This window comes from Esox lucius, chromosome 13 (genome assembly GCF_011004845.1).
Source record: "Esox lucius isolate fEsoLuc1 chromosome 13, fEsoLuc1.pri, whole genome shotgun sequence".
NCBI classification, from domain to species: Eukaryota; Metazoa; Chordata; class Actinopteri; order Esociformes; family Esocidae; genus Esox; species Esox lucius.
The window spans coordinates 1,994,721-2,018,818 of record NC_047581.1 but is presented as its reverse complement, the minus strand read 5'-3'; the positions used below and the strand labels follow the sequence as shown (position 1 = coordinate 2,018,818).

The 24,098-nt window shown below is 41.6% G+C and overlaps 1 protein-coding gene across 8 annotated transcripts in view; it reads right to left on the bottom strand.

The window, feature by feature from the left end:
* msh3 (mutS homolog 3 (E. coli)) overlaps positions 1-23,835 on the bottom strand; it is a 231,921-nt gene extending 208,086 nt beyond the window's left edge. For 7 of the 8 annotated variants that reach the window (XR_004576708.1, XM_034296469.1, XM_034296470.1 and 4 more), the window contains exons 1-3: positions 23,492-23,835; positions 22,732-22,833; positions 16,110-16,212 (exon numbers count right to left, since the gene is read on the bottom strand). Coding sequence is in view for 7 of the 8 variants with exons in the window: in XM_034296469.1 (XP_034152360.1) it covers positions 16,110-16,212; positions 22,732-22,833; positions 23,492-23,650 (364 nt within the window). In the remaining variant the exon portion in view is untranslated. The remainder of the gene's footprint in view (positions 1-16,109; positions 16,213-22,731; positions 22,834-23,491) is intronic. The other variant, XM_034296471.1, reaches the window with a different exon arrangement.
* Positions 23,836-24,098: the final 263 nt, after the last annotated feature.

The following is a 24,098-nucleotide window of genomic DNA, read 5'->3' as shown; positions in this document are numbered from 1 at the left end:
GGTGAGGCCAACTGTTAACATCCTCTTGGCGGGGGATATTATCTCCCAGGATCTAAAGTGGGAGCCCAACACAGACAGCATCATTAAAAAGGCACAGCAGAGGATGTACTTCCTGTGCCAGCTTAAGAAGCTTAACCAGTCTATGAAGTTATTGATCCACTTTTACACAGCCATCATCCATTCTGTTCTCTGCACATCCATCACTGTTTGGTTTGGCCACAAAACTGGAAAGGAACAGACTAAAATAAGATAATTGGTACCAACCTGCCCTCCATCCAGGAGTCAGTAAAAGGGCCAGGCACAATCCCTGTATAACAACCCACCTGTCTACTATTTTTTTTTTGTCATTCTGTAATTCAGTGCTGTTCATACAGTATATATACTGTATTTATCATATCCACCTACCTCATGTACATTACATCTGCAATTTATTTATTTATTCATTCATTCCAGCATCGTTTGCACTCTGCTTCATTACACTAGATATATATTGATTACATCCACCGTCATTGTAAATAATAATACCTGTACAAAAATATTTAATTCCAGCACCCTTTATACCCTGCTCATTGCAATATTGTCTCATCAGTCTTACTATGTTATTGTTTGGATTTATTATGTGTTCGGTATATTGCAGTTGGCGACTCTTGTTGAGTGTCCTTTGTTTAAGTTATTTTTATGAGTAAGCACATCATGAGCCTGTATAATCCAGAGTCAAATTCCTCATATGTGTACACATACCTGGCAAATAAAGCTGATTCTGATTCTTATTATCTTTGGTAAAAGGAATGGTTATCTGTGAATACACCTCTGGCAGTTGAATAAATAGGTTTTCATCCAGGCTACTGATTTCCAGTCCATTCACAATGCAATGTGTATGTGCAATGTGTTAAAGAGAAATACATTTCTCATTGTTTGCAACAAGATGCTTGTATTGCGTTTCTTCATGCTGAGTTGGTTTATCTGTGACTCTGCAGAAAAAGTGGCTGAGCTACCTGGATCCAAAAATGCGTATGTTGTCACTGCCCTGGTTCCCTTTTGAGCCTTGACACACACTGGAATAATCGAAACAGCACAATCTTCCTTACCAGCCCCAGTGACGCCAAAGGTATCCATAGTTTGTACAATAGCTGTCACGACTCCCGGGACTCAGGACAGAGGTAAGATCCAGAAGCAGATACAGACACCGGGGTAAGAGGACAATGATGATGTTTATCGTAGTAGTCTGAGATGATAGTGGAGATATGTAAGAATTACATAGGTGGGTATGAATGTATTGTGGGAGGGTGGATAGTGGGTAGCAGTGGTACGACGTCCGGGAGGCAAGAATGGTCAGAAGGTCAGGCAGGGTTCGGTCAACAGAGCGGGGAGTCAGTCCAGGCGAAGGTCGATAACGGGAAGGCAGAAAGGTGGTTGGGAGGGAGGTACAGGACGGGTCTCGGAACAAGGGGCTGGAAACGAACGGGGGGAAAAACACGGTGAGCAGAAAATAAAAATAGGATACTCGGGGAATAGGACAGCTTGCTTAATTAGGTAAAGAACACTGTAATAATTACGTGGCTGTACAATAATTCGGCAGGGACTGGAAGCAGACTTCTATTTATAGGGAGAGTGGCAATCAGCCCCCCAGGTGTGTAGACTGGTGCAGGTGCTCAGGATCAGTGGTGATTACGGGTGCCTTCGTGGAGTGCCGGGAACAAGGAGACTGGTACTCTGGGAGATGTAATGACAGACAAACAGCTCAGGAGGGTGGAGTCCTGACAATAGCACTAGATATGGATTGTTGTTCACAACCTTCCTTTGCCATTTCCTCTTGCAATTCTTTAAGTGTTCATGTGCAATAGGGTAGGGTGCAATCGAGAACATTCTTGACATTGAGCTCTCTCTTTGCAGCTGCTACCGTGTTTGCGACCGTGTTTCAAACATGCAAAACACAGACCTTTGCTTCTAAAGAAGTCTATTTTCTCTTTGTGTCGCTTGCTCTTAACATTCCTGCAACCTGTAAGGGTGTGTTGTTCCCCTTTGAAATAAACAAGGCTGGCAGTTTGCATCCACTAAGACAGTTTGTGTTTTTGTTGTTGCTTATTTGACAATTTCCGTCTTGACTTTGTTTTCGGTTCCAGGGGGAGCAACAGCTGTGGTGAATACTTTCTTTGGTTTGAGTGTCTCTGCATAATGTGGCTTTGGTTTCTGTCGGATTGAGTCTCTCGTGCTTCTGGTAGTTTATTTTATGTTTCCATAGAGCAGGGGCAATACATACCTAACTTGTTTGTTGACAAAGTCAACAAAATCCTTGAACTTCACTCTTGCCTTCAAATTTTTCTTGTAAGTCGCAGGTAGACTTTCACCATGTTTCTTTGAGTATGTATGGTAGCTTGTTAGTCAGTGCCTTTATGTTAGCTGTGTTGTCCATGTAGCTAATACAGTGGGGAGATAACCTGCTAAATCGCCAGTGTTTCCCACTTACAAAGCATGTAGAAGTCTGTAATTTTTATCATAGGTACTCTTCAACTGTGAGTGACGGAATCTAAAAAAAAATCCAGAAAATCACATTGTATGATTTTTAAGTAATTAATTAGCATTTTATTGCATGACATGTATCTGTCATTGTGTTGGAGCAACATGTAAGGAATAATGCAAAGGACTGTAGCGCAGCACCATCTTCAGTCTTGATTGTCTGCCAATCCAAGGCCGCTTTTATGTAGGCTTCTGGTATCTTGTAGTCATCACCAAGAAACTCTTTTAGCATTTGTTCTGCTTTAGCATAACCAGCTGAAGGTTCCAAGTGGATGCAGCTCTTAAATAAATTTGTGCGGTTGTGTACTGCAGCCAAAATTGTAGGCGATCACGATTGTCATCAGTGCGACCATCAACTCCATGTTCAATGGATCTAATAAAAGATTTACATTCAAGCGCTTGACCCTTTTATGATGGGATGGTGAGATCGGGAATTAATTATGCTTTGTGATTTTTCACAAGGTATTCTGTGATGTTGGCTTGCTGAGAGACGGCCTTGCATAGACTATCAAGCACTGGTCCGTCATTGAATCCCATGCTCGGTACAGGCAATGCACCTTGAGGTGTTGCTGACTGAGCACCATGTTTAAAATTGAGTGTCAGTGTAGGTGAGGCATGCAGTGCTGGTGGTTGAAAGGGAGTGTTCCCCTTTGTGTCACCAACCTGTTCATCTTCAGTGATGTTCGTCTTTGCCTGCGTGTACTCATATTTGAGCAAAACTATTTTTGCATCCGGCTCGGCAAGAGCAGTTTGCATTGCATGCATCTCCTTTTCAAGCCTTTAAGGCAGCTTCTACTCTTGGTTTGGCCTCAAACTCTTGCTGTTTTTCATCCACTTGCAGTCAAGCCTCCCTGAATATTTTCCCTTCATGCCAATCTGCTTCTTCCTTTTCAATGGCTAACATATCCCTTAAAGCTGCAGCCTTGGCCTTTAATGATGCAGTCTCCATTTCTGATATTATTCTGATTGAGGATGACGATAACATGCTTCCACATTTTGATCCGGGTCTACTTGGATGTTTAGTCATGGATTTTGATGATGTGGACCTCCTATTTGTGGGAGTCACTTGTCTACCACACTCTTCTGCCTGCTCAGTGCATTTCATGACCTCCTTCATCCATTCCTCCCATTGCCAGAAGAATGTTTTCTTCAATTTTGGTTAACCTACAACTGTGTGGCACGCACCTGCAGAACTGCCGTCCTCTGGCTAGCTTAATTAGAAATGCGTGGCATAGCAAAGTAGATGCGACTTACAGCTAGTTGTCTTTTCTTCCCAAAACCACTGTGGTTAAGTGCCCAGTTTTCCTTCTTCAGTACTCCATTGCGAGTCAGGCCATTCCAAATTCCATTAATTAGTGCAGGGCAGGTTTTTTGACTAATAATGTAGGTTTCCAATGAATGAAGCCTTAGCTTGATGCTCTAAAGATTCCCCTAATCCAAATCCACGTAAGAAAACCACGGGACCAGTCGATGTAGTGCAACTATTAGTAATTAGTACAAACGTTGTCAATTTCAGAATCATTTATAATAGAGAAAATAGCAAGAGAGGTCAAAAACCATGTGGTTCCACTCTCTCCTTGCCTGACTGATTACAACCCCAAAACCTTTTGTTTATTTATATAGCACAATTCATACATGGAAGCAATTCATTGTGCTTTACAGTTAAAAAAAATAAATACAATGCTACGGAATTAAAACCGTCAGATTGTTACAATTCTCTAGCTCAGCTGTCTCCAGGGGGACTGCATGAACTTCAACACCCTTGTATCTCAATCCTTGCATTCCAATGCTAGGATGAACCCGTCAGTCCCTATGTGAGATAATTATTGCATCAATGGCATACTTGGCTCTATGCAGGGGGACATTTATGCCATGTCTGTACACGCGTTTCATATTCACTCTCAATGAATTACAGTTACCATAACTGTTTACTGTACCCCCCTCCAAGAACTGCCACCTTAACGTGGTGGAGGGGTTTGAGTACCCGAGTGACCCTAGGAGCTATGTTGTCTGGGGCTATATGCCCCTGGTAGGGTCTCCCAAGGCAAACAGGTCTTAGGCAACGGGTCAGACTAAGAGCGGTTCAAACCCCCCTTAATGATGAAAAAAATTATGAGTACCGTGACGTCGCCCGGTATGGCGCAGCCGGGGCCCCACCCTGAAGCCAGGCCCGGGGTTGGGGCTCGTATGCGAGCGCCTGGTGGCCGGGCCTTCCCCCATGGGCGACGTAGGGCCGCCCACCCGTGGGCTCACCACCCACAGGAGGGACCATAAGGGGCCGGTGCGAAGAGGATCGGGCGGCAGTCGAAGGCAGGGGCCTAGACAACCCGATCTCTGGACACTAGCTCTAGGGACGTGGAATGTCACCTCGCTGGCGGGGAAGGAGCCTGAGTTAGTGCGTGAGGTTGAGAGGTTCCGATTAGAGGTAGTCGGGATCACCTCTACGCACGGCTTGGGCTCTGGAACCACACTCCTTGAGAGAGGATGGACTCTTCACCACTCTGGAGTTGCCCATGGTGAGAGGCGGCGGGCTGGTGTGGGTTTGCTTATAGCTCCCCAGCTCTCCCGCCATGTGTTGGAGTTTACCCCGGTGAACGAGAGGGTTGTTTCCCTGCGCCTACGGGTCGGGGATAGGTCTCTCACTGTTGTTTGTGCCTACGGGCCGAACGGCAGTGCAGAGTACCCGATCTTCTTGGAGTCTCTGGGAGGGGTGCTGGAAAGTGCTCCGACTGGGGACTCTATTGTTCTACTGGGGGACTTCAACGCCCACGTGGGCAACGACAGTGACACCTGGAGGGGCGTGATTGGGAGGAACGGCCCCGCTGATCTGAACCCGAGTGGTGTTCAGTTATTGGACTTCTGTGCTAGTCACAGTTTGTCCATAACGAACACCATGTTCAAGCACGTGGCACCAGGACACCCTAGGCCGCAGGTCGATGATCGACATTGTTGTCGTCTCATCTGACCTGCGGTCGTATGTCTTGGACACTCGGGTGAAGAGAGGGGCGGAGCTGTCAACTGATCACCACCTGGTGGTGAGTTGGATCCGATGGCGGGGGAGAAAGCTGGACAGACTAGGCAGGCCCAAGCGTACTGTAAGGGTCTGCTGGGAACGTCTGGCCGAGACTCCTGCCAGAGAGATCTTTAACTCCCACCTCCGGCAGAGCTTCGACTGGATCCCGAGGGAGGCTGGAGATATTGAGTCCGAGTGGACCATGTTCTCCACCGCCATTGTCGAAGCGGCCGCTCGGAGCTGTGGCCGTAAGGTCTCCGGTGCCTGTCGAGGCGGCAATCCCCGAACCCGGTGGTGGACCACGGAAGTAAGGGATGCCGTCAAGCTGAAGAAGGAGTCCTATCAGGCCTGGTTTGCTTGTGGGACTCCTGACGCAGCTGACGGGTACCAACAGGCCAAGCGGGCTGCAGCCCGGGTGGTTGTGGAGGCAAAAACTCGGGCCTGGGAGGAGTTCGGTGAGGCCATGGAGAAGGACTATCGGCTGGCCTCAAAGAGATTCTGGCAAACCATCCGGCGCCTCAGGAGAGGGAAACAGTGCCCTACCAACGCTGTTTACAGTAGAGGTGGGCAGCTGTTGACCTCAACTGAGGATGTCGTCGGGCGGTGGAAGGAATACTTCGAGGATCTCCTCAATCCCGCTGTCACTTCTTCCATTGAGGAAGCAGAGGATGAGGGCTCAGAGGTGGTCTCGTCCATCACCCGGGCTGAAGTCACTGAGGTGGTCAAGAAACTCCTCGGTGGCAAGGCACCTGGGGTGGATGAGATCCGCCCTGAGTACCTCAAGTCTCTGGATGTTGTGGGGCTGTCTTGGTTGACACGCCTGTGCAACATCGCGTGGCGGTCGGGGACAGTGCCTCTGGGATGGCAGACCGGGGTGGTGGTCCCTCTTTTTAAGAAGGGGGACCGGAGGGTGTGTTCCAACTATAGGGGGATCACACTTCTCAGCCTCCCCGGGAAAGTCTATGCCAGGGTTCTGGAGAGGAGAATACGGCCGATAGTAGAACCTCGGATTCAGGAGGAACAGTGTGGTTTTCGTCCGGGCCGTGGAACACTGGACCAGCTCTATACCCTCTACGGGGTGTTGGAGGGTTCATGGGAGTTTGCCCAACCAATCCACATGTGTTTTGTGGATTTGGAGAAGGCATTCGCGGCATCTTGTGGAGGGTGCTTGAGGAATATTGGGTCCTGGGCCCTTTGCTAAGGGCTGTCAGGTCCCTGTACAACCGAAGCAGGAGCTTGGTCCGCATTGCCGGCAGTAAGTCAGACTTGTTCCCAGTGCATGTTGGACTCCGGCAGGGCTGCCCTTTGTCACCGGTTCTGTTCGTAATTTTTATGGACAGAATTTCTAGGCGCAGCCAGGGGCCGGAGGGTGTCAGCTTTGGGGACCACACAATTTCGTCTCTGCTCTTTGCAGATGATGTTGTCGTGTTGGCCCCTTCTAACCAGGACCTTCAGCATGCGCTGGGACGGTATGCAGCAGAGTGTGAAGCGGTGGGGATGAAAATCAGTACCTCCAAATCCGAGGCCATGGTCCTCAGTCGGAAAAGGGTGGCTTGCCCACTTCAGGTTGGTGGAGACTGCCTGCCTCAAGTGGAGGAGTTTAAGTATCTAGGGGTCTTGTTCACGAGTGAGGGAAGGATGGAACGGGAGATTGACAGACGGATTGGTGCAGCTTCTGCAGTAATGCAGTCGATATATCGGTCTGTCGTGGTGAAGAAAGAGCTGAGCCGCAAGGCGAAGCTCTCGATTTACCAGTCAATCTACGTTCCTACTCTCACCTATGGTCATGAGCTTTGGGTCATGACCGAAAGGACAAGATCCCGGATACAGGCGGCCGAAATGAGCTTTCTCCGCAGGGTGGCCGGGCGATCCCTTAGAGATAGGGTGAGAAGCTCGGTCACCCGGGAGGAGCTCAGAGTAGAGCCGCTGCTCCTCCACATCGAGAGGGGTCAGCTGAGGTGGCTTGGGCATCTTTTTTGGATGCCTCCGGAACGCCTTCCTGGGAAGGTGTTCCGGTCCTGTCCCACCGGGAGGAGACCCCGGGGAAGACCTAGGACACGCTGGAGGGACTATGTCTCCCGGCTGGCCTGGGAACGCCTCAATGTCCCCCCGGAAGAGCTAGAGGAAGTGTCTGGGGAGAGGGAAGTCTGGGCATCCCTACTTAGACTGCTGCCCCCGCGACCCGGCCCCGGATAAGCGGAAGAAGATGGTATGGTATGGTATGGTTTACTGTACCACCCCGGTATCTCAATCCTCGCGCTCCAGCGTTTGGATAAACTCGTCAGTCCATTTGTGAGAAAATACCCTTCGTCGATGTCAAAACAGCAGCAAAAGAACTTGCATTATCTTTCATCCGCAAATTGTTCTACCGGTGGCCTTGAAAAACTGAAAACTTTAGTCATTGGCGATTCCATTACACGAAGTATTAGACTAAAGAATCAGCCGGCGATCGTACATTGTTTACCGGGGGGCAGAGCCACCGACGTAGCCGCAAATCTGGGGTTGGTGCTAGCGAAGTCTAAAACTGGCAAGTATAGAGAGTACGGAGATATTGTTATCCACGTTGGCACCAACGATGTTAGGATGAAACAGTCAGAGGTTACGAAGCAGAACATAGTATCAGCGTGTAAATTAGCTAGAAAGATGTCGGCATCGAGTAATTGTCTCTGGCCCCCTCCCAGCAAGGGGTGGTGACGAGCTCTACAGCAGACTTGCGCAACTCAATCGCTGGCTGAAAACGGAGTTCTGCCCGTCGCAGGAGGTAGAGTTTGTAGATAACTGGCTTTCTTTTTGGGACTCTCCCAGAAATAGGGCCAGGCCTGATCTGCTGAGGAGCGACGGACTCCATCCTAGCTGGAGTGGTGCTCTTCTTTTATCTAGGAACATTGACAGGAGTCTCACTCCTATAGCTTTAACATGAGATAGGGTGCAGGTCAGGCTGCAGGCTGTTAGCCAGCCTGCTAGCATAGTGAAGTCTGTCAATAGCATAGCCAGAGTAGTTAGTACAGCTTTACCTATTGCCACTGTGACTCGTTACAGGCTGAGAAAAGTTAAACAAGGTAGTGCTAACAAAAACAATCTTATTAAGATAAAGCCTTCCTCCACCTCGGTCAAAAATAAAAATAATTGTATCACTTCGCATCTCAAAATGGGACTCCTAAATATTAGATCTCTTGCTCCAAAGGCAGTTGCAGTAAATGAATTAATCTCTGATCATAAACTAGATGCTATTGGTTTATGTGAAATGTGGCTAAAGCCTAATGAATTCACTGCCTTAAATGAGGCCTCTCCTCCTGGCTATACTAGTGATCATATCCCTCATGCATCCCGAAAAGGAGGGGGTGTCGCTAATATTTATGACAGTAAATATAAACTTATATTTACTGTCATAAATATTCCAGAGTTTCATTCTTTCGAAGTTTTACTCATGAAAGTTAACCAGGCCGATAAATCATTTTACATAGCTACTATTTATAGGCCCCCCGGGCCATACACATTGTTCCTCAATGGGTTTCCAGAATTCTTGTCTAACCTTGTAGTCATGGCAGATAGTATTCTAATTTTTGGCGATTTCAATATTCATATGGAAAACTCCAATGATCCTCTTCAAAAAGCCTTTGAAGCCATAATTGACTCAATGGGTTTCATCCAACATGTCTCAGGTCCAACACATTGCCAAAATCATACCTTAGATTTAGTCCTGTCACGAGAAATAATTTACCCCCAAAATCCTGGATTATCGGATCACTATCTTATTACATTTACCGTTAAAACAAGAAATCCACTTACGAGTTTCAAAAGCCGTACTATAAATTCTCGGACTACAAATAAATTCCTTGATATTCTTACTAGTTCGCTCATTAACGACAGAGTAAATAAATCTGTAAACGATCAAATCGAGGATCTAAACTCAATACTGCGAAATACATTAGACATAGTTGCACCACTAAAAACTAAAGAAATACGCAACAAGAAACTTGCTCCCTGGTACACTGACAATACTACAGCACTTAAGCAAGCCTCCAGAAAATTGGAGCGAAAGTGGCGCTCCACCAAGATGGAAGTATTTAGACTAGCCTGGATAGACAGTACAGTACAATACCGAAAATCACTCACGTCTGCACGATCAGCTTATTTCTCCAACCTGATTGAGGTGAACAAAAACAATCCAAAATGTATCTTTGATACAGTTGCAAAGTTAACAAAAAAGCAAAGCTTAGCAAGTGAAGTGGGTCTTCACTTTAGTTGTAATGAATACAAGATCGTCACCATTAGAAAATAACTGACTCCTTAAATAGTTATGGTCCTCAAAATCTCAGTTGTCCAAAACATTTCCTGAACCTCCCAGACCAGGTGTCAATGGGGACACTTGAATTTTTTGATACCGTATCGCTCGATACATTTACTACATTTGTAATGAGTTCTAAACCCACAAACTCTCAGCTAGACCCGATTCCAGCAAATTTACTTAAGGAGCTATTTCCTGTGCTAGGTCAGCCAATGCTGAACATAATAAATTGCTCCCTTTCCTCCGGATGCGTACCAAACTCACTAAAAATTGCGGAAATTAAGCCTCTTCTAAAAAAATCTATTAAACAATTATAGGCCAATATCGAACCTCCCGTTCCTCTGAAAAATCTTAGAAAAATGTGTTTCCCAACAACTGAATGCCTTCCTAAAGACAAAAAACATTTATGAAATATTCCAGTCCGGTTTTAGATCCCATCGTAGTACTGAGACTGCACTCGTGAAGGTAACAAATGACCTTCTAATGGCCTCAGACAAAGGTTCCGCATCCGTCCTGTTGCTTCTTGATCTTAGTGCTGCTTTTGACACTATTGATCACTCCCTTCTCTTAGAGAGACTGGAAACCAATATTGGGCTATGTGGACACGTTCTAGCCTGGTTTAAATCTTATTTATCTGAAAGATATCAGTTCATTAGTGTGGATGGCATATCCTCTGACAAGTCAAAGGTATGCTTTGGAGTTCCTCAAGGCTCGGTTCTGGGCCCATTATTGTTCTCACTATACATGCTCCCTCTGGGCGATGTAATCCGAAATCACAATATTAACTTTCAATGTTATGCTGATGACACACAGTTATATATTTCAATGAAGCATGGAGAAGCCCCTAAATTAGCTATTTTGGAAGCATGCGTTTCAGATATTAGGAAGTGGATGACAGAGAATTTCTTGCTCTTAAACTCAAATAAAACAGAAATGCTCATTTTAGGACCCAAAAAACAAAGAGCGTTGCTAGCAGATCTCACTGTGAACCTCGACGGCTGCATGGTCGTACCCCAAAAAACTGTAAAAAACCTTGGCGTTACCCTTGACCCTGACCTCTCCTTTGAAGAACATATAAAATATGTCTCAAGAGTTGCTTATTTTCATCTTCGAAACATCGCAAAAATTTGAAACTTTCTATCAAAAACTGATGCAGAAAAATTAATCCATGCTTTCGTTACTTCTAGATTAGATTACTGCAATGCTCTTCTCTCTGGTTATCCAGACAAATTAATAAATAAACTTCAATTAGTGCTGCACACGGCTGCTAGAATCCTAACTAGAACAAAAAAATTTGAACACATTACTCCTGTTCTTGCGTCCTTACATTGGCTGCCTGTTAGGGTTAGGGCCTGTTTAAGGTTTTACTCTTAACCTATAAATCAATACATGGACTTGCTCCTACTTACCTGGCTGAAATGATCCAGCCATACATACCTACACGTAACCTTAGATCGCAAGATGCAGGCCTTTTAATTGTACCTAGAATTTCTAAACAAACAGTTGGCGGCAGGGCCTTTTCTCATAGAGCTCCACTCCTGTGGAATGATCTGCCAATTAAGGTTAGAAATGCAAACTCAGTGCAAACTTTCAAGTGTCTACTAAAAACTCATCTCTACAGCACGGTTTATAATTTGGTGTAGCCTGGCCCGGGGGCGTGAAGGTGACCAGTAGGCTTGATACTGTCCACCCTTGCTGTCTTGCCAGGTGGGCTCTCGTCGCCACTGAGATGCCCTCCCGCCAATGCCTTTCGGGGGAAGAGTCACTGGCTTGTTGTTGACTATCTGTTGCGCACTTGTGCAATTGGGCTGTACCCCGCTAGCAATACTCGGCCCTCATTCAGGGGGGTTGCGGTTGGTGGGTGTCCCTTTGGTTGATGCCTGGCAATGTGGTTGGATTGATTTCCTGCCTGTTGGGCCCTGTCCGGTTTGGGGGGCCCGTTGCTGTCCCTGTCCTTGTCCACCTGGTCATACTTCTGACCTAGTCTAAAATCAAATAGACTCTGGATTTACCCCAGAGAAATGTATTTATTATTCCAATTGGACTCTTAATATCTCACCCGGCACAGCCAGAAGAGGACTGGTCACCCCTCTGAGCCTGGGTCCTCTCTAGGTTTCTTCCTAAAATTCGACCTTAGGGAGTTTTTCCTAGCCACTGAAATTCAACACTACTGTTATTTGCTCCTTGGGGTTTAAGGCCGGGTGTCTCTGTAAAGCACTTCGTGACAACTGCTGTTGTAAAAAGGGCTTTATAAATAAATTTGATTGATTGATTTGATTGTTACATTTACACAGAGGTTATCCCTCTGGTAGTACCAGAACCTGCGTTATGATTGGTAAAAGATAGCAAAATATACATTTAATAACAAAAGGAAATCAACAAAAGAAATATAAAATAGAGCATAATAATAAAACATAGAATAAGAAAATAGAAATAGAATAAAACAATAAAACGTGAGGAAGCTATAAAAGCTGTAAGATTAAACAATGCGGTTAAGTTTAAGAGCTCAGTCATAGGCATGTGAAAAGAGAAGTGTTTTAACCTGGATAAAAAAATGTATACGTTTGGTGTACTTCTAAGATCTTCTGGTAGTTTATTCCAGTTGTGTACAGCATAACTGCTAAACACAGCTTCTCCATGTTTAGTTTGGACTTTAGTTTGGGCTCTACTAGCGGACCTGTGTTCATGGATCTAAGAGCCCTGCTCGGTTTATATTCCTCAAACATATCAGAAATGTATTTGGGTCCTAAACCATTCAGAGATTTATAAACTAAAAGCTCCACTTCAAAATCTATTCTGTAACTGACTGGAAGCTAATGCAAAGATTTTAGAACCGGAGTGATGTGCTCTGGTCCTGGTTAACATTCTAGAGGTGAGTTTAGTTACTTGGAAGCAACAATAACAGTCTCCTATTCCCAAATATTACACATGTAATGTTAACTAGGTTATATGCATTATAAATAATCTACACAAGTGTGAGGAATTAAACAATTAGGTTACTACCTCAATGTACATACAAACTGTAACTACGTCAACCTGTAAATAAATTCCTTCCAATTCCTAATAAATAAATAAACCATGTATTCACTGTTGTTTCCATATTAACTAACGTTATTGCATGCTAATTAGTCAAATATTTATATTTTATCAAGAAACTGCATGTCACAAGAAATTCATAATGCAGTATGACACTATGTTGTTCGGTGCATTTGACAAATAAACCTTGAAACTACTGGTTTGTGGCCTCTTTCTCTCCCTCTTTGCCCATGTCGATCAATTTCCTGCCATAATTATATGTAGCATAAACTAAATATAGTTATATAGCAGCTATACCTAGATAACCTAAAGCATCTAAAATGATGAAAAAAGATTGCCAGCTGTGGTGTGGAGATTGTTACCAAGAACCATAGCTACTTAAACTCCATTCTTGACTGGTGGTGGCTCGTCCATTTCTTAGCTAGCTACTTGCAGAACCTATAGTGAAGACTAAGACAGAGATTGTGCCAAACATTTTAGCAGGCATTCTTTCTTTCAAATCATTGACTATCACTTTTCACAGGAACTCCTGAATTTTATCTAGCAAGCAAGCCACTGTAAAATGTGTTAGATAAAACCTGAAAATAAACATAGCTAGCTAAATACATCTTTAAAAAAAAAGATGCTAGAAGAAAACTTACAAGTTGTCCTGTTCGTTGGTTCTATAGCTATGAAATTGTAGTTTATACACATTGTATTATTTGAAAACAAAACCTGTAATGACCGTAATCCACTTGGCAAGCCTACACACACTGCTCGTCATGAAGGAATGAATAAGAATGTCGGAGTCAGTTGCGACGGGGACATCACAAGTTCCAAATCGTAATTTCTTCCAAATAAATGTATTACGCAAAATAAATTTAGGAGGACATTTTAACACGTTTCAAATATTTAGGGGGACATGTCCCCTCGGTCCCCCCTGGCTCCTACACCCTAGGGTATGTATGTGTGTGTGTAGTACCTGTAACCCATTTTATTGATACACCTATGAGATTATTGGAGTGCATGTATATGGCTAAGAAAAACAGTAAAAGAAAGGAAAATATCAACATGTCCGAAGACCCACCTTTTACTGGGCCTTAAGAAACAGTAGTGTGAGTGCTTTTTTTCAGATCTGATATATGAGCAGAAGATATCCAGCTCCAGTCAAAGGTTTCAGCATCGACATTGTGATGTACGCATCCGCAATAGTCACATCGCAGAAAGTGGGATTTAGTAAGGTAAACATATATCAGTCAACAATATATATATTTTTTCAAATGAAAAAGTAGCATATCTGTCTGATAAAACAATTTTCTCAGATTTATGAGTTATTAGTTACACAGTTTATTGTAATAATTATTATTATTTTAAACACGGAGTTCGTTGCTGCACGTGGTTGACATTCAGGCTCTGCTTGCGCATGACGAAATGATGAGCAAGGAACAGGCAAAAAAGGCAGAAATAGAGAAATTGGTTGCAAAAACATGAACATGAAGCAACACGACCAATTTGTTTGACCATTTAAGGCGGAACCACAAATCTTCGTATGACGAGTGCAAAGCATCTCAATGCAGACCAAAGCAAAAACACCATAAAAGAAAGGTTCCAAATGGCTGGGAAAATCACAGATTCAATTACATTTCATGCCTCCAAAGACATGGTACCAATTAACATGGTTACCAAAGAGGGTTTTAAAAACATACGTTTGCTTGACAAGCGGTATGTAATGCCATCACGCAACTATTTTTCTCAAGTTGCCATCCCAGAGCTTTACGAGAAATGCAAGACAGGTTGAAACAGAGCTGTCACAAGTGGAATATTATACAGCAACAACAGACTTGTGGTCCAGCCAGACAACGGAGCCCAACATAAGTCTGACTGTACACTTTATTAATGAGGACTTCCACCTGAAAAGTCACTGTTTGCAAACATAAAAGTGAGAACATTGCAACAGGGATGAGAGAAGCTTTAGCTGATTTGGGCCTAGATGAGAGTCATCTAGTCTGTATAACAACGGACAATGCCGCCTTCACCATGTGGACCAGATTGCAGTGCTTTGGCCACAGACTGCATCTTGCAGTTGGTAAGATATGCCCAATTGCGCATTCTATTCTACTGTTGCTATTGCTATAATATTGAAGTTACATATTATTACCTAGCAACCTGTTCTGAAATATAAACATTTTCATAAGTTTCATACATTCTAAATGCAGAGGATGGGACTGGGGAAGAATGAAGGATACAGACTGTCAGATTGATAGCCAAAGCTCTTTCTGAAGAACATTCTCAGTTTTTTGACATCGCAATATATATTGCAGAAAAACAAAATATCGCAATGTCAGTTATTTCCAATATCATGAAACCTAGAACAAACCTACTTATTCAAAGATTGCAGGTTAATATTGAAGACATTCAAACTATGAAATAACAAATGGAATCACGTACTATCCAGGTGTTAAATAGATTAAAATGCATTTCTTTAAAGTAGTTTCCTTAATGTTTTCTGGCCATTTAGAATTTGTGAGAAAAACTTAAGGTAACTCCTATGGCACCAAATGACCAATCATCATGTTCTTTCATATTTGGCATCTAAAAGTTCTATAAATCAAAGTTCTATAAACTAGTGCAAGTAATTGTCAATCCACCATACGGTGGAGATATTGGGGCTTCCACGTTTGCAAGCACATGACACCCCGTTTGTTTTAAAATCTTAGAGTAAAAGGTCAAAATCCTCTGAAGGAATATATTTGCAATCACGGCAATTCTGAATTTCTTTGGCAATTCATAATTTGTGAAAAACTCTTCAAACTATAATAAACTATAAACAGAGGGGTACTGTTTCTTTGGAAAAACTATTTGAATTCATTAACTACTCTTTTTTTTGGATATGCAGTCCCTGAGCTTGAAGAAGTGATGCTGGGTTGCCATAAAGTTGCAGTTGCAAAAGGCAGAACTGTACCGACATAATTACATATGTGAATCATAAGTTACAATGAATCACATGAATTACATCTGATGGTGTATTAGCCTTCCATATCAATGTAACCTGTATGTTCACAAGTATTTACTGTGAAATTATTCAGTGACATGAAATCATTTTCTACACTGTTCCATGTGTGTTTCTCTGCCTCCAAACCTTTACAGCTGGAATGCTGACAACAAAACATGCTTATCTTGAATGGTGTTAATGACAATATTGCTAATAAATGTTTTAATTGTAAAAATGTTTTTACACAAGCTCTACCAAGAGCACTCCAGAAAATGCATACCCACCTTTGACACTCTGACTGGATATGTCCTCCTTTTCCTGTCCCTTACGGCACAGCTTGGCTCTTTTCAATAGTGGGCCCCCATTATCATCAGGGTAATGCTTTTGCTACATAATATAGAAAAAAGAGAAAGAAAATGACAGACAATATAATCCATTGTGCAACACAGGATTGGGTAGGTTACTTTCTATATGTAATGCATTACAGTTAAATAGTTTGGGGTACCCAAAATAAAAATGCTATAGAACTTTTGGATTGCTTTGTAAAAAGGATCTTTCAAAAGCATTTGGTCTGTGTGCCTGTGTGCAACATCGTAGGTTAGAACTCCCGGCTGGCTGATGTTATGTATTTACCATTTTGCCTTTAGAACAAACACACCCCACAATTTAAATGATATCGCAATGTCATTTTGACAATCTCATTGTAGCTACAAAATCATGTTACAGAAATGGTGTGATGGTGTAAAATACACAAATCCACAAACAGGACCCTTGTATAGGTTCCTGAATCATCAAGGTGTTGTAGGATAAGGTGCATGTTTACTGCATCATTCACCAGTGATAGAGCATTAATGTGTTTCATGACACTTGGCTAGATATCACAGCAATGCCATATATGCCATCGCCCACATTAAAATACCAACGTGTGAGTCATTAAAGTGACTAACCAAAATGTATGTCTAATGTCTGCTAGGTATCTAGATTTGGCCTGTACATAGCTGCTCTTCAAGCCAGCTCCCTGGCTCACGACAATGTGAATCCCATAAGAAAAAAAAGACATGCGTTTTGCCTGCTCACGCATATTTTCTTTACAAATGGTACATATATTACCAATTCTCCAAGGGTATGCAAACCTTTGAGCACAACTGTATATAGGGAAAGATGCAACCTTTAATAGGGAACAATTCTACCTTTAATAGGGAAGGATTCACTATCCAAACATACCATGACAGCCAGCATAATGTCAATCATTAAGCAAAATAACAAAACACGTCAAAGTCCAATATTGGGATTGTCATTGTACAGTTTCCCAAATGCTTCGCGGGAAACAAACCTTCATACATATGAAATCACCATATTAGTTAATTTAGGAAAATCTTAGATTGTAAGGAATTAAGTTAGTTTCCAATCAAGTCGCCACAGGAGTCGCCATCCTGAACCCGCACTGGCCATAATTTCAGGATGGACATGAAAAATAGTGTATTGTTAATAGGTGTGGAATCTGAGCATTAATAATGAAGAATTCACACAGTATTATGACAATATGAATGTACGTTTCATTGAAAGTTAATGTGCCGAGATAATGAAAACAACTGTGTTTAGATTATCTCTCTGTAGGTTGCACTCTGCCAACCCTCAGAAATGTGGAATGTTTACATTGACCATCTGAAATGGGGATTATCTTCTAGAAACATGATCTGTGCTAGGCAAAAACACCCTAAATGTATAGGCTAGCTGGCAACTATCTTTACAGTGAGAAGATAGATGTTCACTGAACGACATCTGTGCTGCAATTTTCCAATACAACTTTGCAAACCTCTCCCTCGATTTGATACAGGTTCTACATTATTTTACCACTATACGTAACCGCAGATTTCTAACATAGGGATGGATCTAGAATCCCTTCGATAAAGCACTGCACACTGTATTCATCAAAAAACAAAGTGGAAATGTTAAAAACATGAACATTCACAAACACAATCAAAGACATCAATGTGCAACACAGTCGTTTGTGTGAGGGCATTATAAACCATATAAGCTATTGACAAGTTCACCTTACATAGCCAAACAGCTCTAAAATTAGACTTTACCTCAGTACCATCCCACAGGTCTGCAAAATTGGCTATAATGCATTTATGAAATTCCTGTAGTTTCTTGGCACACGCCTGCCCAAATAATCAGTTTGCCCACTAGGGGATAAGCTGCTCAACCAAATTGTAGGAGAGAAGATTCCAGCCCATGTTGTAGTGGTTTACCTGGTGAACCACCAGGGCGATTGTATTAGCATATCTACAGCACCCAAATGTAGCATTTTCACAAACAATGGCCAAACTACCTTGTGACAAATAATGTCTTGATTAACCTCCTAAATTTTAGGGAATTTTGATACATTTTTATTCCAAATAGTCAGCCAAACCCTAAATCACAACTGTTATACATATTTTGACCACGTCTGTGGTTCTATTGACATTAAGATTGTTCTATCACCACAATGGGGGATAACTTTAGGTCTCTGCCCTCACATCAGTTGTTTTCAAAACCATACATTTCAATGTTAAAGCTATTGAGAGGAAAATATATTTAGTTTTCACTTATTGTTTGATCATCCCAAAACTGAACATGCTCATTATGAGGAAATGACTAGAGATGAGACCAGTCTAAACACTCAAATTTAACCCTTAGCAATAGGCTACTATGATTTCAAGACAAAGGTTGTTTGGAGTAATTCTAGGGGGTCTGCCCCCCTTTCTGGGGCCCATGGCCTTATATTGGATTTTCTTTCCTACCCATCCAATAGCGTTGCAGTTTGTAAAAAGATGGTTGTTGTATCTACACAGCAACTGAACATTAGGGTGGAAATTAAGAAAACTCACAAGAATGGTGAAGTTGGACAGAAAACAGATGTATAACATCTCTAAAATCAATGTATATTAATGGTAGACCTTAAAAATCAGGTTTTGTAACTTTAATTTTAAGTATTATCAGTTCAAATTTGGTAAACAAAAACAAAAATAAACTATATAATTTAACCAAACTCAATTCAGCATTTAAAATAGGTAATCTAATTTTATTGTGGGTAATAAACTTCCTTTGGCTGTATTACCCTTTTTTATTGGCTATGATTATATTGGATTCAAATTCAGTACTCACGGGACACAGAACATTTTCTTTAAGTTAAAGACTATCACCATGTGGATTCTTCCTTCTACCACTTTATACAAGGAGAGGGAAAACTCAATATTTTAACCTTTTGTAAGAAAACCATGAGACTATATTTTACCAGATTAGAAAATCATCATTGTACAAGTTTTGAATTTTACCAGATTAGAAAATCATCATTGTACAAGTTTTGAATTTATCAATCGGTTTAGATTTACCCACGTGTACTAGCTAACAGCTCAGCACACAGAAGCAAATTACCATGCGGTGGGCCTGGTAAAGACCTACCCACATTGTCGTGAGACCCCCCCCCCCCCCACTTAGTGGAGGCTTCAAGGAATAAAACAATTGCAAACAGTGCAATGAATGCGTTTGACTCTAAATTACATAGTGAAATTGACAAAGGACAAGAAAACAGCCTATTTCCTGAAAACCAATTAAAACATGTTCAAGCATGACAGGACAAAACAGGCTCTCTTGAATGCCTATTAAAACATGCTATTAACCATTAAAGTGCTGTTCAATCTACATGTAATATTCAATTAAATAAACCTGGCTATTAACGATAAGTTCCAGCTTCACTTAATGGGTAGGTATGATGCATTTTTGGAAATAAACAATTAAGAACTCTGAATCAAGGATTATGAAAGCGCACGTGTGACTGTTGTTGTTCGGCCAGCTGGACAAACAAAACGCATCTTCGTCCATTTTGATTGACTCCTTTCCTGCCTTACAACACTTGTCCTCTCTCTTAACTTTTCTTTGTCTTTTCTATCCATCTGTCCATATACAACTTCCGCTGAATCCATCTTGTTAAGCTGTAAAACTTACTTTCTGTCCATTTCGATTATTGCTGACACTTTTCCAATTTCATCAATTCTGTTACAATATCAGTTAAGGATATAACCATATTACACGTCTGAGGCTGCAGTCCTCTTTTTCTCTACAGTACTGTTAAAACTGTAGAACGTCATAATTTTTACTTGTTCAAGTCACTGTATGATCACATGAAATACAATATTACACTCTAATCCTCAAACGGAAAATACAGTGTCATACTATGGTCACATTAAGTAAAGTTCAACGCTTCAACACACCAGTCCACACCCTACTCAACTAGGGCGGACTGTTTGTACCCACAGACAGATTCTGCACAATAAAAACCATGGCCTAGACAGGGGAAGTACTAGGGCTTGTTCGACTACGCTTTTGCAATCTTGACAGTTCGTTATATGGCGTATCTTTACCACTCACTGGCCCTCATTTATCAAAAGTGCGTACACCAAATTTCCAGCGTACACCTGGCGTACACCCAAAACCACAGTGACTTTGAGATTTATCAATATGGACGTTGGCGTACGGCACTCAAATCCTACGCCAGCTCAGGAGGTGTGTACGCACGTTTTGAGTTAGTGCGGAAATGCGCATGTTGAGTTATATGTTCTCATCATTTATGTTATATTATGTTGTTTAATTATGATACTGACTGTTGTATACCCAAAATTGTGCAAGAGTTAATTGTGCGCATGTGTGAAAAGACGGGACTTTTATTTTGACCTGTCTCAAGTAAAAAATGTGTAGCCGTATACTCAGCCCCTGCTGCAGTTCCCTCGTGCACTGATGTTATGCCAGTGCAGAGATGTAAACTGAAAATAAAACAGTATTAATAGTTATATTTGGAGTGATCTTTGGTGGATGGATGACAACAAAATATTGCACATGGACATGGCGGAGAGAAATGAAACCTTAACAGCGCAGAAAAGAAAAAACTAACGCACTGACAAACTAAAAGATGTGATATATTATGACCTACTGTAAAAAAAAAAACAACAACATAATTACAAACTTCAGTTTATTTTTGTGCAACATGGACTTCAAAGTTTCATTTGTGTGACTTTACCAAAGCATTTGACTTACATGTATTCCTTCAGATGCGAGTCTGTGCGCTTTACATGACGTTTCAGGGTTAGGCCCGGCAGTTGCGCATGGACTGGGTTCAGTAATAAAAGGCTTTGATTTACCAAAATATAATTCAGACTGACAAAATAATAAAAATGACATTCTTCTTCTTTTAGACAATAATAGAAATAATAATAATAACGATATTCTTCTTCTAAATAACAATAAACGTCATTGATAAATATCATGAAATAATAAGACGAATATTACAAATTGTCATGCAGTTATTAATGTGAATGAATGGTACTCCACATCACATCATCTTTTATTCCGCTTTTTAAACTGCCAAATGAAACAATTTTATTTCTTTCTACCTCCCTGGTGATCGTCTCAATCTCCACGTCAGAGAAGTTTCTCTTTTTTGCCGTCTTCCGTGTGTCCATGGCGTAAAATGAGGGCGTGGGGGAAGCGGACACTTGAATATATAGGGGCGTGTTATTCTAATGACGATCGTTTTCATCCGCGGCATTTATCAAGGGAAGGTATTGCGTACACCTGGATTTTAAAGGTACGCACAGTTTCATAAATCAGGCGATGAAAGGAGTGTAAGCAAAATCTTACGCCAACATATACGCCCGTTTCTACGCAAGAATGATAAATGAGGGCCACTATCTGTATCCAAAACCAAGAACCCCTTCGGTCAGCCAATTAGCAGTTAGCTCATTAGCCCAGAAGCTCATTTGAAACAGTAGATCTTCAGTTGAATCGGTAAGATTATCCACCCGGTCGCAGCAACATGCTGTTAGAAATCAGCCGTTTCATATAAGGGTTGAAATAATGATCACATACCTGGTCGTCAAGGGAGAGAGTAATTCAATTATTAATTGCAGCATTTGATAGTCTGTTGTTCATGATGTTATAGATCCGGTCTTAGAAACTCAAGCTCATCTCACTCAATATCAAAGGACTTCCGGTTGTACCTTTACTTTATAGACATTGCAACCTGGAATACACATCTGAGTACTGTAAGCCCTTTGGTGATTACTGTGGCGCTTTGACTTAACGTGGCTTCCAGCGTACAGATAAACAGATGTTATTTTGTAAACTCTACATAACAAGAATACATTCATACGCTTCAACAGTAGTTTTCTGCTTGCAATGCAGCAATACCTATGATTTCCATTCATGAATTTGTACAATGCTAATAACACTAAATACTGACTGAGACAGAGCTGAATAATGGATTGTTAAAAAAAAGAACTATATGCCTGAAGGACCAACTGGGGATAAGAGGACTGTCACTGAAATATGATTTCTGGACGAACTATCCCTTTACATCCTTGGTACTAAAGGTATAGTAGAAACAGCAAAGTCTAGAGCCAAAATTACCATAAATCACTGGTGTAGCCCTGTTTTCCGGGGTAAAAGCACCAGTGGAAATGCAGTGGTGACCCCCAGCCAGTTGGGCTCTGAACTTTCCAGTTTCCAATATACATTTGGTACCAAGAACCTAAGGAGGGGCTCAGATGGGGAGGGAGGAGTAAACTAACAACACAATTTGGTTTTCCGGTTATGAAAAATAAAAGGCAATATTTTAATAACGGCATGCTCAGTTTGTTTATAATATGGCATTTGAACTTGAGTAATAAAAGTAATTTCTTTTTCAAACTCCTGCAACCGGCTCCTTCTCCACCTACACTCATGACAGTGCAACTGTAAGCCAGTGTATTTATTATTTAGTTTAATAAATATTTTGTCAAAACTAATTACCTTTAATTGAAGAATTTGGAAGAATTCTGGGGTAATTTTGTGTTGTTATAGGTTCTGCAGGCAACGTCTCGTTCTCACCATTCTTAGTGAGTTAATGGCATAGTACCACCTTCGGGCGATCCAACTCTTTCTGTTGTATGTCTTTGCTTCCCTGTACTGTTGCTTTATTTGATCATCAATCTGTTTGTTAGATAAAATGAAAACCATTACAAGAAGCCTAAGACTAAGAAAATGATACACTTCGCTATTTGAATAGCACAACAGCGTTTCAGCACGAAATAGCGTTTTCGCAGCATGTAATGCTTCAACCCGTCACCCTAGTGGCAGAGCTGGAATGCTAGCCTGAGGCCATAGCAAATTAAATCGAACCTTCGCTGAGCCTCTCATGGCATAATCAGTGCTAATAATTAGTCCATTTTTATTTTACTCTTACCATTGCTTCTTAAGACAAAACTGGGAAAAAACGTTGATGTACAAAGTAAACATTCAACCCTCAATTGTATCAACAGCGATTACATCTAGGTAACCTGGAAGTATTAAAAACAATCTCCTGAATTTTTCTAGTATAACGTTTGTTTACAAGGAATGAAAAGTGTAAATAGCAGTTCAGTAAAGATAAGCGAATTTATTATGAATATATTTTCCAGTCCAATGCTGTCTGGGACCCATGCTCAAGACAGCTCAAACCAATAAAGATATAAATATTATTTTATTTTGTTTATTTTTTACCTTGCGGGGAAAGGATATGTAATCAGATGTAATTGAATCACAGCTCTTACTGTCTGAGTTTAAAGCAGTTCTTATAACTACAAACCACTCGCACAGTCTTTGTCCTTACCTTTTTAACTGGTCCTGACTTCTGACAAGCGCACTGCTCTCCAAAGTTATCGACAATCCCGGAGTTAGCAGTACTGTCAGCGGTAGTCTTTGTCCTTAACTCACCGAAGTAGCTACTTATGGAAGTCCGGTTAGTGCAGGACTTCCCTGATTTAGGCATGCTTATAGCTGCTTCACAAAGATAGTCCGGTTACAACAAATAATTGCATAGGTTTCAGCCTACATCATTGTAAAAATGTTTCGCGTATTACACTGTCTGCAAAACATTTTGTTGAATATGTTGTGCTCTCTCATCTACACTGTTTTCGGCAAATCGAACAAACCAAATATCATCTGCGTCTTGTATCAGCGTCTTGTGAGCAACATTAAAGAAACACTTCCGGGTCACGAAAATCTGGAATTTTTCAAAATAAAAGAGACCAACGAATTACTTAAAAACTGAGATAAATTGAGTTTATTAATTGTTTGAGAACATGTACCTCTCAAAACATTGACAACAATTCAAATATGATCATATTTAAGAGTAATTTCGATAAAAAGTGGGTGTTAAAACACGTTCCAAGGGTAAAATTCAGACAATGCCAATGACAGAATATGGAATATATATT